The sequence below is a fragment of the Bidens hawaiensis genome, unplaced genomic scaffold (assembly GCF_021521415.1).
Source record: "Bidens hawaiensis isolate Kalapana, Puna unplaced genomic scaffold, B.hawaiensis_p1.1 tig00010811_1, whole genome shotgun sequence".
Taxonomy (NCBI): Eukaryota; Viridiplantae; Streptophyta; class Magnoliopsida; order Asterales; family Asteraceae; genus Bidens; species Bidens hawaiensis.
In genome coordinates this window covers 434,515-447,687 of record NW_027491833.1, presented here as the reverse complement: position 1 = coordinate 447,687, position 13,173 = coordinate 434,515, and the positions used below count along the sequence as shown (strand labels likewise).

General features: G+C 35.0%; 2 protein-coding genes across 3 annotated transcripts; one reads left to right on the top strand and one right to left on the bottom strand.

The window, feature by feature from the left end:
- The first annotated feature begins 342 nt into the window (after positions 1–342).
- Positions 343–2,570, top strand: LOC143536487 (cyclin-D4-1-like). Its single transcript, XM_077030466.1, has 5 exons — positions 343–699; positions 806–892; positions 1,467–1,767; positions 2,013–2,122; positions 2,325–2,570. The coding sequence occupies exons 1-5, from the start codon at positions 550–552 to the stop codon at positions 2,568–2,570; spliced, it is 894 nt and encodes a 297-aa protein (XP_076886581.1). The 5' UTR covers positions 343–549.
- A 5,631-nt stretch (positions 2,571–8,201) lies between these two features.
- On the bottom strand, positions 8,202–12,703 carry LOC143536524 (magnesium transporter MRS2-3-like). Of its 2 annotated transcripts, none has more exons than XM_077030495.1 (6): positions 12,253–12,703; positions 10,636–10,875; positions 10,417–10,545; positions 10,178–10,344; positions 8,810–9,020; positions 8,202–8,737 (listed from the first exon to the last, which is right to left on the bottom strand). In XM_077030495.1, the coding sequence occupies exons 1-6, from the start codon at positions 12,682–12,684 to the stop codon at positions 8,435–8,437; spliced, it is 1,482 nt and encodes a 493-aa protein (XP_076886610.1). In that variant the 5' UTR covers positions 12,685–12,703; the 3' UTR covers positions 8,202–8,434. The 2 variants fall into 2 exon arrangements, with proteins under 2 accessions (XP_076886610.1, XP_076886611.1); XM_077030496.1 differs by having other exon boundaries at positions 10,636–10,872.
- Positions 12,704–13,173: the final 470 nt, after the last annotated feature.

Genomic DNA, 13,173 nt, shown 5'->3' with positions numbered 1-13,173 from the left:
TGATTATCAATATGGTTACCTTAAAGATAAAATATTTCAAATAATTGATATAAATAAGTTTCGACAAATAATATATTTGGAATATAGTATATATATAATATAACAAGCTATATTGGGTACATCGGGTATATAATCGGGTAAATGGGTCTATGTTATCGGATAATCGGGTATATTAGAAATCCCAAACCCGTCCCAAACCCGTGAAAAATTTCAAAACTAATCCCAAACCGTCCCAAACCCTAATGGGTCGAGTATTACCCGTCCCATTTATATCAGGTTTCAGATTTTCCCATCGAATTCGGGTTTCATTGCCGTCATCAGGTGACGATCTAAATCATCATCATCATCCCCTACATTGCACCCCACTCTAATTACCATACTCCAAATACACTCACCATTGATTCACTCCACAGTCCACCTTATATACACACAAACAAATTAACAAACACAAAGACACAAAAACATATTATTAAAAAACATGTCGTTTCCCAATCCATAAGCCATGTGTTCCTCCACCACCGTACCACTACCACTCGCCACCGGCCACAAATGATGTCCGCCGTCGTCAACCACCGTCAAGACTCTGTCATTGACTCACTCATCGCCGCTGAGACACGTCACTCTCCACTTTCCGACCACCTCAGCCGCAGGGCAGTCAACCTCATCCACCGTCAAGATTCCATCAACTGGATTCTCAATGTAGGCTTTTGCGTCTATATATATTTATCCACATTCATATGTTATTATTATTATTATTATTATTATTAATATTATTAAACGCTAAAGTTGATTTAATTGATTTCAGGCTCACTCACATTACCGGTTTCAACCATTGACCGCTATACTTTCGGTCAGCTATTTTGACCGGTTTTTATCCTCTGCCACTTTTGAGGTATTATTTTTTTAAACGGTGCCTCTTTTGAGGTATATATACATATAAAAATAATAAATAAATACATAAAACATTAATGTTATAAATACACCATCCCATTAGACTTATCACACTTTTTTAGAGGGTGTTTGGGATAGCTTATTTTAGCTAACTTATAACTTTTTAAAAGTTAAAAAGGTGTTAGGATTGTTTTAAATAATTATATGTGATGGGATAAGTTGATAAGTTAGAATATTTTAACTTGTAACTTATTTTAAAAGTAAGTTATAAGTAGGTAAAAATATCCAAAACGACCATTTTAACCATTCACTGGCTTTAAACATTATTGGTTAAAACACCGTTTGTCTAATTTCCGGACATCCATTTTGACCATAAACTTCAAACTTAGATTTTTTTTTTGTCAAAACGACCATTTGATCTCTGTCAGACGACATTTTGCAATGGTGTAAGATTAGATGTCTGATAGTGTGTCTATAGTTAATAGTTGGCCTTGAAAACATATAAACATGCATGAAATTTATATTATACATTTAAATATATATATATATGATAATATTTTGGTTTGTGAATACAGTTGAATAATGGATGGGAATTCCAGTTATTATCAGTGGCGTGTTTATCTTTAGCTGCTAAAATTGAGGAGTCTGAGGTACCATTGCTTTTAGATCTCCAAGTTTCTGACCCCCTATTCGTATTCGAACCGAAAACCATACAACGAATGGAGCTTTTGGTCATGGAGAAACTCAACTGGAGGCTCCGATCCATCACCCCTTTCGATTTCATCGACTATTTCATTTTTAACATTCAGCATTCGTCAAAAAATGACCACCGGTTACATTCGATATGTTCGGATCTTATCATCAAAACCATTCGCGGTAAAAGCAATCAGATTTCAAGTCCAAACCTTGATTGTCTTATTAATTATTATGATTAACTTGAATACCAATAACCCTTGTTTATAATACGAATCTTTGTTAGACTCGAACTAGGAGAAAACTAACTAAAAAACCCTAGGTCTGTAACTACGACAACTACGTCCCTGTAATTACGCAACGTTACACTTATAATTTTTTTTCATTGATTTCTCAAATTTTAACATATTTTTTATGAATGTGGACAGTGGTTGACTTTCTAGGATTCCGGCCGTCGGTGATAGCGGCGGCAGCGGCGATATCCGCCGCCGGTGTAGGTGCGGAGATACAGGAGAGTTACTACGGGAAAGTAAACAAAGTACATTCTTTTAATGACTAAATTTTTACACACTATAGATTTTGAACCATAACCTTTAAAAGTACATGAATTACTTAGTATTTTTCTTCTAAATAATAATCTTTTTTTGGTCATAAAGTGTGAAAATAGAAGCATGAAAAGATGTGAAAATTGACGTGATTTAGTTAATAATATTAATATTATTATTATTTGATTTGGACAGGAAATGGTGAGAAGCTGTCATCAACTAATGGAGGAGTACTTGGTAGACACTTGCCCTTCGGCTGTTCATAAGGTCACAAAGCAGTGGCTTTCCAATGAGTCACCGCGGACACCGTCGAGCCCTGATGGTGTTCTAGACGCAGCAACTTGCGTCAGCTGCGATACCTGTTCTTCGGCGTCGATTTTTGGTTACTCGGATAATGAAGGAAAGGAAGTAAAGGCTATTGTACATGAAGGAGAGCCATAGATATTAGATAAGCAAGGTCTCAATTTCTATTATTATTATTTTTAATATTATATCTTGGATTGTATGAAAAAAAAAGGTGAGAACTATTTTTTTTTTAAATTAAAGTTCAATTTTGTTGTTATTTTATGAAAATGTTTATGAAGTTTAGTTTTTATATGCATATGGTATAGTTATTAATTATTGATAACTGGTTTATGACTTTATGGAAGTGGTTTTCAGCAGGAATTAGTTAAGAAAATAATAGTGTTAACTAGATTCTAAATTCATCAACTATTTACCTTTTAAACAGATTATTTTTTGTTTGTTTTTTTTTTCGCTTAGTTTTTATAACATATTGTTGCACTTTATTAATACACAATTCTAGCATAATTTTTCTCACATTTAGAGATTACAATTTGCGTGCATGTATACTATTTATTTTTATAAAAATAAATAAAAGTGATGTTTTGTAATAATAAATGAGTGAAGAGTTAAGTGGGGGTGGGGTTATGCAAGTGAAGCCCGTGACCAAAACATTCATGTGAATATGCAGGCCTTTTTGTTCTGCAACTCTGATCATGTGGGGTTTCGCCACGTGTCTTGTCAAATGTACCGTACTTGTCTAAACTAATTTTTTGGACATTTTTGCTATTTTCTATCAACCCATCTCAAATATTCAAAGTCTCTTTACAAAGAGGGTTTTAGTAAAGCATGATGAATTGCATCGTGTTATAATGTGATATGATGTTTCGTATAGTTATGTTGTATGTCGCCTTATTTAGTCATAGTTAGATTCAATGGGTGGTAGCGTGGTACTATCTGTTATATGTATACGGGTGTGAGATGGGTGTACATTTGTGACATTCGTCAATTTCGGGTCACTTTTGTTATGTAAACCCGACCCGTTTGTTTTATATTATGCATTGTTTGACCATTTAAACATACCCATTTTTATGCAAACCATAAAAGAATCTTTATACCTAACCCTTCACTCCTTCCCTATATATACACACCCATCTTATTCATTTTACTCTTGCTACATCTCCAAAAAACTCTCTCAAAACTCCATAGATTTAAGGTTGTTATTTCTTATGTATTCTTGAAGTTTTGACTTCTCAAGTCAAACTAACTATAGTCTTTCATTCTAACTTGTTCATCTAACATTACTAACTCTTGAATATGGTGGTACAACATATATATAATAAACACCCCTTGTTTCCTTTATTTGTTACTTCACCGACTCTGGTTGGTTAAGTTTCGAATGTCATAAGGCAAGGCTTCATGGAGGACTTCGTGTTCTTGATATATATTTACACACACATAACTTATTATACATATCACTTATGACTAACTTCTAACTCTTTAGTTTGTTCATCTTATTTACAAGTTCCATGGTGTGGGTTTGTATAAGACTAACCTCGGTTTAACCGAAACTAGTCCAAACCGGAAACCGAACTTTTGTTTACTAGTTTTGTTAACATAGTTGTTTAAACATGTTTGTTGCTAGATTTGAGTTTCAAAAATCATTTTTACAAGTTCTTTGATATTAAGCATATGGAATCCATCTATGAACTCGTTGGGAGATGGAAATCGAACTAAACCGAAACTTTTGCTTAAAAGACTTGTAGTTAACTTTTTTTGTTGTAAAATTTAAGTTTTCTTCATTTATAAACTAATATACAAGTTCTATGATATTTGGGCATGTAAAAACCATCTATGAACTATTTGTGAGATGGAGACCAAACCAAACCAAACCGAATTATACCGACTTTTACTCGCTTAAGACACACAAGTGTGTTTTTAGCTATCAAGACTTGTATATTTCTTTAAAAAATAGTTTACAAACTGATTTTAATTATTTTCTTAAGTACTTGGAATAGTTCGATCCAACTTGATCTCATAACATAGTTTGGACCGACAAAACCGAACACTCGCTTAACGTGCGTTGTTAGTTCTAAACAATAGATCTACATACTTTGTTAAGTGTTAGTATGTTTTAATGAGTTATCTCATAACAATTAATATTTTGGAAAGTTGACTTTGGGTTTGACCATTTGTGAAGACCCGAACCGACAACCCGAACACTCGTTAAAAACCCGTTTTAGTATCTTTAGCCTAATGGAACTTGCATTTTAGCATTTTCCCCACTTTATTACTTAACATTGGTTAAGTAAATATTAAGGTTAGATACTTTAACCCAGTTTTGAGCAAACTTACATTTTTTAAAAGGGTTATTATTATAAATTCTTAAATAGTTACATTTTAAACCTTGAACTTTAATTGATTATTTTTGCAACAATTATTTTATTTAAAGATCTTCAAGACAACCTTTCTAAATCCAAGACTTTCTTTTATTTAGGCTTCATACGTTAAACTCGTCGTTCCGGCAAATCTCCAAATAATCAATCTTTCAAGTTTATTACTTGAACGTGAGTAACTTCATACCCCGTTTTCTATCTTTTATTTTGGGGGTGACATTTCAACTTATCTAAACTAAATGTTTTATACTTGGGTCTTAAACCATAAACGTTGTTGTATACCTTACTTGAATAATTGCTCGATTTGGTGTTCTATGCTTATTTGACTATGTGTTTATCGTTTTTGGATGGTGGAACTATAAATCCTAGACCATTTGGCAACTCCTCATGGCAAGGTGTCATTAACGTAATGCAATTAACGATAACTATAAAATCCTAAACTATTTGGCAACCCCTTATAGTTGGGTGTCGCTAACTTGTTAGCGATAACTATTTATCCAAGTTTATAGCTATTATTTATGGTTTTGTATACTAGTTTTGTGGTTTTTCATACTATATATCTATTGTTCAAACTTATGAATTGCTCACCAACCTTTGTGTTGATAAACTTTATTTTATGAAATGTTACAGGTTTGCATCTAGGTTGATTATGGAGTTCGATGAAGAAAACGTCACAAATACCGTTAGGATATTAGCAAAAATGAACAATATTTGATTTGCTATATTTTGTTATATTTTGTTGTATTTGAGTTATGAATATTTGGTTATGTGACATTTTCGATGTTGTGAAATGAAATGAGTTTGTTAAATATTGTCGCTTTAAATAGTGCCATGCGCTTATGAGCAATCGTTGCACCCCGGCATGTTCCGCTGCCTTTGGTCGGGGTGTGACAACATTGGACAATGGTTACGGGAACACCGTCAGTTGTCCATGAGCGTGGTGTGGGTGGCTCGTGAGGCAGGTAACGGTGGTTGGGCGGTTGAGACTTGAGAGTGTCAGCCACTAATCATTTTAATAGCTCAACAATTTTTTTTTCAAAAACAGATGCACACGTAGCAACAATTCCTGGCCGTGAACACTGACTCAACTAGCTAATCGGGTATGGGAAGGGGAGGGGATGATCGACTTGCATTCGTCAAGTTTGTCACTAGTTTGTGTATTTGGGAGAGAGAGAGATAGAGGAACAACTTTGTGGTGGCGTCGCTAAGCCTACCCACTCCATCCGGAAGGCAAAGACTTTGGGGTGGCTTTGGTACCACTTCGTCCAACCTTAGTTTTATTAAAAACTGTCAGATATTAAAAGATTAGAGAAAATAAAATACTAAGTGAAATTTGTTTGCATGTCTTACTAATGGGTGGTCATCAATAGAAGCCGGCGAAGGACCAACTACCGTTGGACAAGTCACTGCTATTTGGAGAACCCATTGGCAACCCTTTTTCCGGCCTCTCTCTCTTACACACACACAACATAAAACTGATTTCCCAACCCGCCTATAGTTCCTGAGTTATGGTAGAGCTGGGCGGCAACTATTAATCGAGTACTGTTTGCCCCCCCCCCCCCCCCACCACAAAAAAAAAAGAAAAAAAAACATGTATATATAGTAAAGAGCTATTTTTATGATCATCCCTTAACTAATGAAACATCATTTTAGTAAATTAGTGCATGGACAAATATTAAAAGAAGGGAAAATCCCCAAAATAGCCCATTTATATAATGTAGTTTCAAGTTTGTCCCATCAAATTCAAGTTTCTAACTTTGTCCCTTTAGTATCTCGTCGCCGACGACATGTTAGCGAACACCGACGATGTGTTAACATAACATAGGGTTGGCAATGCGTTATGTTGCTAACATAGGGTAGCAGCAATGCGTTAATGCTTGAAGAAGGGGTTCCACGATGCGTTAGTTGATAACGCATCGCTGCTACCCTATGTTAGCAACATAAACGCATCGTCAACCCTATGTTACGTTAGCAACATAAATGCATCGTCAGCGATTTGTTGACATAACATAGGGTTGACGATGCGTTTATGTTGTTAACATAGAGTAGCAGCGATGCGTTATCAACTAACGCATCGTGGAACCCTATGTTAGCAACATAACGCATTGTTAACCCTATGTTATGTTAACACATCGTCGGTGTTCACTAACATGTCGCCGGCGACGAGAGACCAAAGGAACAAAGTTAGAAACTTGAATTTGGAGGGACAAAATTGGAACCACATTATATAAACGGGCTATTTTGGGAATTTTTCTTAAAAGAATCATGTATCTGTTAACAAAATGACGACTAAGTGATGTATACAACAACTTTTTATGACGTCCATTTGTGAAATTAATATAGCAAATATAACGGACATACACATGATTTTAAGAAAAGACAAACAGGTACGAATAATGAAAGATAAAGCCAAAGAATGATGTGGATATAACACAATAAAGATAACCAATGGGAGAAGCCCACGTGTATATACTACATAGATATTGAACCATTGTGTCACATTAAAATGAAACACCACTAGGTGTGCATATTTTGTCCTGACCATATAGACATATAGTCCTAAAGGTATGGCCATTACTGTCATTACTCATTACAACCAATATATCTTGTGGAATTCATTGTGAGTGAGATGAAATAAAGGACATGATTTATATGTCATATTTTATTCACATGCTACAAAAAATCACATTTTCAATATCTTGTTCACCCACATTAAGGTACTTTATTCTCAACATATAGTTAAAACCCTATTAAGACATTAGTTGACAATATATAATTAAAACCAAACTAAACTAGAACCACATTTTCCTCGCTTATCGGCTTATCACTTACCATTTTGATGGACGATAGTGTAACAAAAATCATTGAAACACATGCGCATCATCATATAGCTTCTCACGTCTCTGAGACTAATATGTTTTTAACATGTCTAAATAAAAAGTAATGAAATTACAGTAACACCACATGCATCATTCACTCTTATGTTTTTTTCATCGTCTAACGCTTTCTTAGTATGTGTAGACGGTTAATATTTTTGTCCAAATTAAAATAAGTTTAGGCCACAATGACACATAATAAAATGGACCAGACTACATGAAAAATGAACCCAAGGAACTAACTTATTAATCATAATAAGCTTGGAATTCAGAAAGTACAAATAATCTACACATATTAAGAAAGCAAGAACTATAAATAAGTTCTATTAGTTTAAAGAATTACTAATGATAGACTTATAAATAGTTTATACCCTATGTTCATATTTTTATATCTTTAACCAACTGTAAATTACCTATACATACATGTACTTCTAAAAAAGAACTACTTTCAAAAACCACAAATATAAGAAAAAAAATGTAGTTAAGTCACAAAAATCAGCCAACTATGCAAATATAAATGAACACACTTGATAAAATACCAATGATAAAAATGTCCCAAAATTTAGCCAAATGTTTTCTTGATACATATAATTAAGAAATAAAAGCACTTAACTTTTATTTCAATAACTTTATTTATTAAAAATATATAAAGCACATCTGGTGTGTTTTAATGAGCAAAACAAGTTTTCATTCTATTAACATCGAAAGACGCCAGCTTCAAAACACGCGTGTATAACAATATTCATGTCTGTTACTCCAGAAGCCGCTTGCTTTTGCACCAAACAATCGCGATAATATATAGGAAAATACTTCCAGTAGTACCGCCACCGACAGTCCACAAAAACTTACGCATACCAACTTCCTTCAGTTCATCGGTCTCGTCATTAAACAGCTCAATAGTAATGTTCATACCAAACACTCCAGCAACCACCACGAAAGCACTCACCACTAGAGTCGCAGTAGTCAACATCACACCCATTTGCAGCAGATGATTCTGCTTGTCATCCAACATTATGTTGATGTAATCTTCTGTGTCATCCACATACTCCCTTAGCTGCAGACGTACACGCAGTTTAGTTCACTAATCATAAAATATAATAGTAATATTTAAATAGCGTGCACGTACTGTGGATAGTTTGTTCAGAGTACCATCAATCTGAACAAAGTAAGCCTCCAAGAGCATTTCAAGTTCTTCAATATCGAGGTGCTTGCCATTACCACTTCGTGTTGTACTCGTGCGGGTCCCACGGCTGTTAGCTCGGAGGAGACGTTCGGATTGACTAACTATTTCACGTTCGTTTAAGTTTGTATTCACATTCCCGTCCACCAAACACTCACTGTGAAGTTTAGTATATTAAATACAACAATAATTTGCTAGTAGGGGTGCAAACGAGCCGAGCTGCTCGCGAGCTACTCGAGATCGGCTCGTGAAAAAGCTCGATCGAACCAAGCTTAAACGAGCCTGAGCCCGAGCCTAAAAGAAAGCTCGTTTAATAAACGAGCCCGAGCTTCACTTATCGAGTTCAAGCCGGCTCGCGAGCCTGTCATTTATATATTTTTTTATAACTATATATATTAATAGATACATATATATTTAATAATTATTAATTGATATGTATAATGTTATGAAAAAAAACTAAATCACATATATTTTTTTATATATAAAGTTAATATGAAAATAAATATACAAATATAATTATAAATATATAAAAAATGAATTAATAAATATTAAACGAGCAGAACCCGAGCCGAGCTCGAGCTTGAAAAACTGCAAAACGAGCCGAGTCGAGCTTTATAAAAAAAAAGATCAAAACGAGCCGAGCTCTGTATAATTTAAACGAGCTGAGATCGAGCCTGGTCAAGCTCGGGCTCGGCTCGTTTGCACCCCTATTTGCTAGAGATTAAATTATGGAAAAATCACGAAGATAAACATGCTGACCCACGTACTTTTACCAAAATAAACATTGACTTTTACCTTTTAAAATATAAACATATCGAAAGCAACCAACAATAACACGCTGCATAAGCGGAGCCGGAAAGGCTGGGATTTATCCAACACAAAAATCTTTGAAAAGCCAATGGGGTACACAAAACAAACAAACCAATAATAATAGCAAAACACGTGTAAAGCACCAACTGAATTTTAGCCAGCTCTGAAAAGCGTCGGCTAAGATTTAGTTGGTGCTTTCCTGAGGCGGCTAAGATTCAGTGTGTGCTTTACACATTTATCGAATTTACTGGTTTGTTTTGTGGACCCATTGTACTGTTCAAAGATTATTGTGCTAACTAAATTCCAGTCTTCTTAGCCGGACCCGCTTATGTGGGCATTATTATAGGTTGCTTTGCCTATGTTTATTTTCTAAAGGGTTAAAAACCAATGACTAATTTAGTAAAAACAGATGCCAACGACTCAACATGTCTATTTTCTTGATTTTCCCTTATAATGATAGTAACTGCGCAATAAAATAATTAAAGTATTGAACAGAGCCCGGACCTGTCATCAATTTCGGTTTGAAGAACCTCCTCGTTCATGTCATCTTCCTCGTTGACAAACGAGGATGAAGATGAAGAATTGTCAAGCTGTTGCTCCAGCTTGTCAGTTAGATACATTTCAGCCATATCTCCATCATCATCTAGCAACTGCTCTAATTCGTCCCTAACCTGAATCAACATGAATCCATCATAAACGTGTTCTAAAAAATAAAAATAAAAACTTGTTCTAAACCCACAAACCTTTTGAACACGTCCTGTAATAGCAACCAACCGACTTTTAATTTGACGGACGCGTTCCAAATTTAGAGTACTGATCTTTGACGTCAATTTATCAAGAGCTGGATGGGCTTCTTGCTCCAAAGTCCTAGCCTAGTTTAGAATATTAAGCAAACAAATATAGAAATTATTTATCACGAACACAAAACTACCCATAAGACGATATAATAAAACTTCTCTGACCTCATTATCCAAAGAACTGCAGGCAGCCTCTAGACACGCTTCAAGTGCAATAAACTCAAATGGAAGAAGCTTCGGCCCATCCCGCTTATCAAAAGAATGTTTTCCATCCGCTTTAACCTCCTTACCACTCTCGGGGGTGCTGATACTCGCTGGTGCTCTTGGAGGGCTAACTTCTCTTGACCTTGGCTCACCCAAGTCATACAAATGGCTCCAGTCAGTATCCGCACCTGCGGTTTCCTTCTAATAAATTACAAGAACATCAGTATTAGCGGAAATCGGTCCATATAAACTTAATAAAAAACCAGTAAGGTACTTACTAATCAATTGCACACGAGTACAATACCGAAAACCTAATCAAATCATATTGCCTAATTATGATAACCTAAACTCTAATTTATATATCTATACTATATCATAGTACATTGAGGATATGATTGTCTTTTAACTTTAAATTTTATAAGTTTAAGAAGCAAAATTGTCGTTTATGAATTTGACTACCTTAATTATCTTTTACCCACACATGCCAATTATCTGATTAAATACAAAAAAGAGTAAATTATTAATAAATTAGTTTGTAGTTAATAAATAATTAATAACGAAATTCATTTAGAATTTTAATTACGTAAACAATCAATTTTCTGTTTAACTAAATTCTCAAAATTGTTTTTTATTTTAGGCCATGGGGTATACATTCATACCCCTTAACTCCACATAGACGCCAAATCACTCACTTTACCCATTTTTACTCCATCTCACCTTAGGGGTGCAAACGAGCTAAGCTCGGCTCATTAATCTTACATAAAGATCGAGCTGGAGCTCGGCTTGTTTCGATCTCTATTTCTAAAGCTCGAGCTCGGCTCATTTACTGTTTCTTAGTTAATTTTTATATATTTATAGTTACTATTTTTTATATATTTTTTCAATTATAACGTTATATATAACATAATATATTACTTAATTATTACTTCATAATATTGAATATATTAGTTAATAATTATTAAACATATATTATAAAAGTTATATTAATGATAGACTCATTTAGGCTTGCGAGCCGACTCGAGCTCGGGCTCATTTATTAAACGAGCCTACTTTTAAGCTCGAGCTCGTTTAAGCTAGGCTCGAGTAGCTCATTTTGCCTTAAACGCCCCTTAACCTTCATAGTGGTGTCCCACTGGTTAACCTTTGTCAAATCACCTTTAACGCTCTAGTTAACACGTTAACGCATTACACAAGGCCTCATAAGCTTTCATTAAACTTTATAATCTACACAATACTTGACCAAGTGTCCGTGTTAATTGTTTTAAACTTTAATATTAGCAAAGATTTGGGCATCATTTTATTTAGTCAACAAATTATTCAAATCTGCAATCCTTAATTCCTATAATTTCAAAATTCTAAGTTAAATTGCTTGCAAGCAACATAAACATAAACATAAACATAAACATAAACATAAACATAAACCATAAACCATAAACCATAAACCAAAAACCAAAAACCAAAAACCTAAAACCTAAAACCTAAACCCTAAACCCTAAACATAAACATAAACATAAACATAAACATAATAATAATAATAATAATAATAATAATAATAATAATAATAATGATAATAATAACCTGAGAAGTAACTTGATGATGACGCAAAATCCTTCGTTGAAGCTCATCAACAAACGGAGCAACAGACGGGTCTTTTGAATTCAGCAACAAAACCTCTTGACCCGTAATGATAGCCTTAATATGTTCAAGATTAATCACAATAGCCCGTTCTCTACCCAGAACAGTAGACGGGTACGAAAGAATCGGGTCAAGGATCCGGAGATCACGGGCGGGTAGACCCGTACGCCGCATGATGGCGTGTTTTCCGGCCTCGATGATCTGAGCGTGGCCGGTGGAGTCCAGGAGGAGCCATGGCCGGACCCCGGTGGCCTTTTTACGGAGGCCGGGTCCGGTGAGTTGTGCGACGGCGGTTGGGATGGTGTCGAAGAGGGTGGTGTCGGGTTCTGGTGTGGTGGCGAAGGCCACGGCGGATGGAGGTGGAGTGAGTCGCATGACTGGGGTGGACTAGGGGTGTGACAGAATCATGGTGATTGATTATTATTGATTGGGGGGACAATAATAATAATAATAGATAAGGTTAAAAAAAAATAATCACGTGTAAAAGAGCAGGGGATGTTACATGTAAAACCGGTGATGTAAAATCGCTAGTAGCTAGTCGGGTAATGAGACAGAGACTAGCGATTATAGTTTTAAGTTTTAAATATACACGCATAGATTTTTATATGTAATTTTAAGTATTATACACACACAAACACATTTTGGCCAGAAATTATTCGGAATCTAGCTGAAAACCGTTAATTTTTGCTGGGATCTTGTTGATAACCGCTGATTTTGGTCGGAATATGGCTGGAAATCGCCGATTTTGGCCAAAACCTCATCTGAAATAACCGATTATGTTCGATGAATCCTGATTTTGGTCAGACTTGACCATTGATCGATTAATTGACCGACTAGCGCAAAATTAATCAGTGATTATCGGGG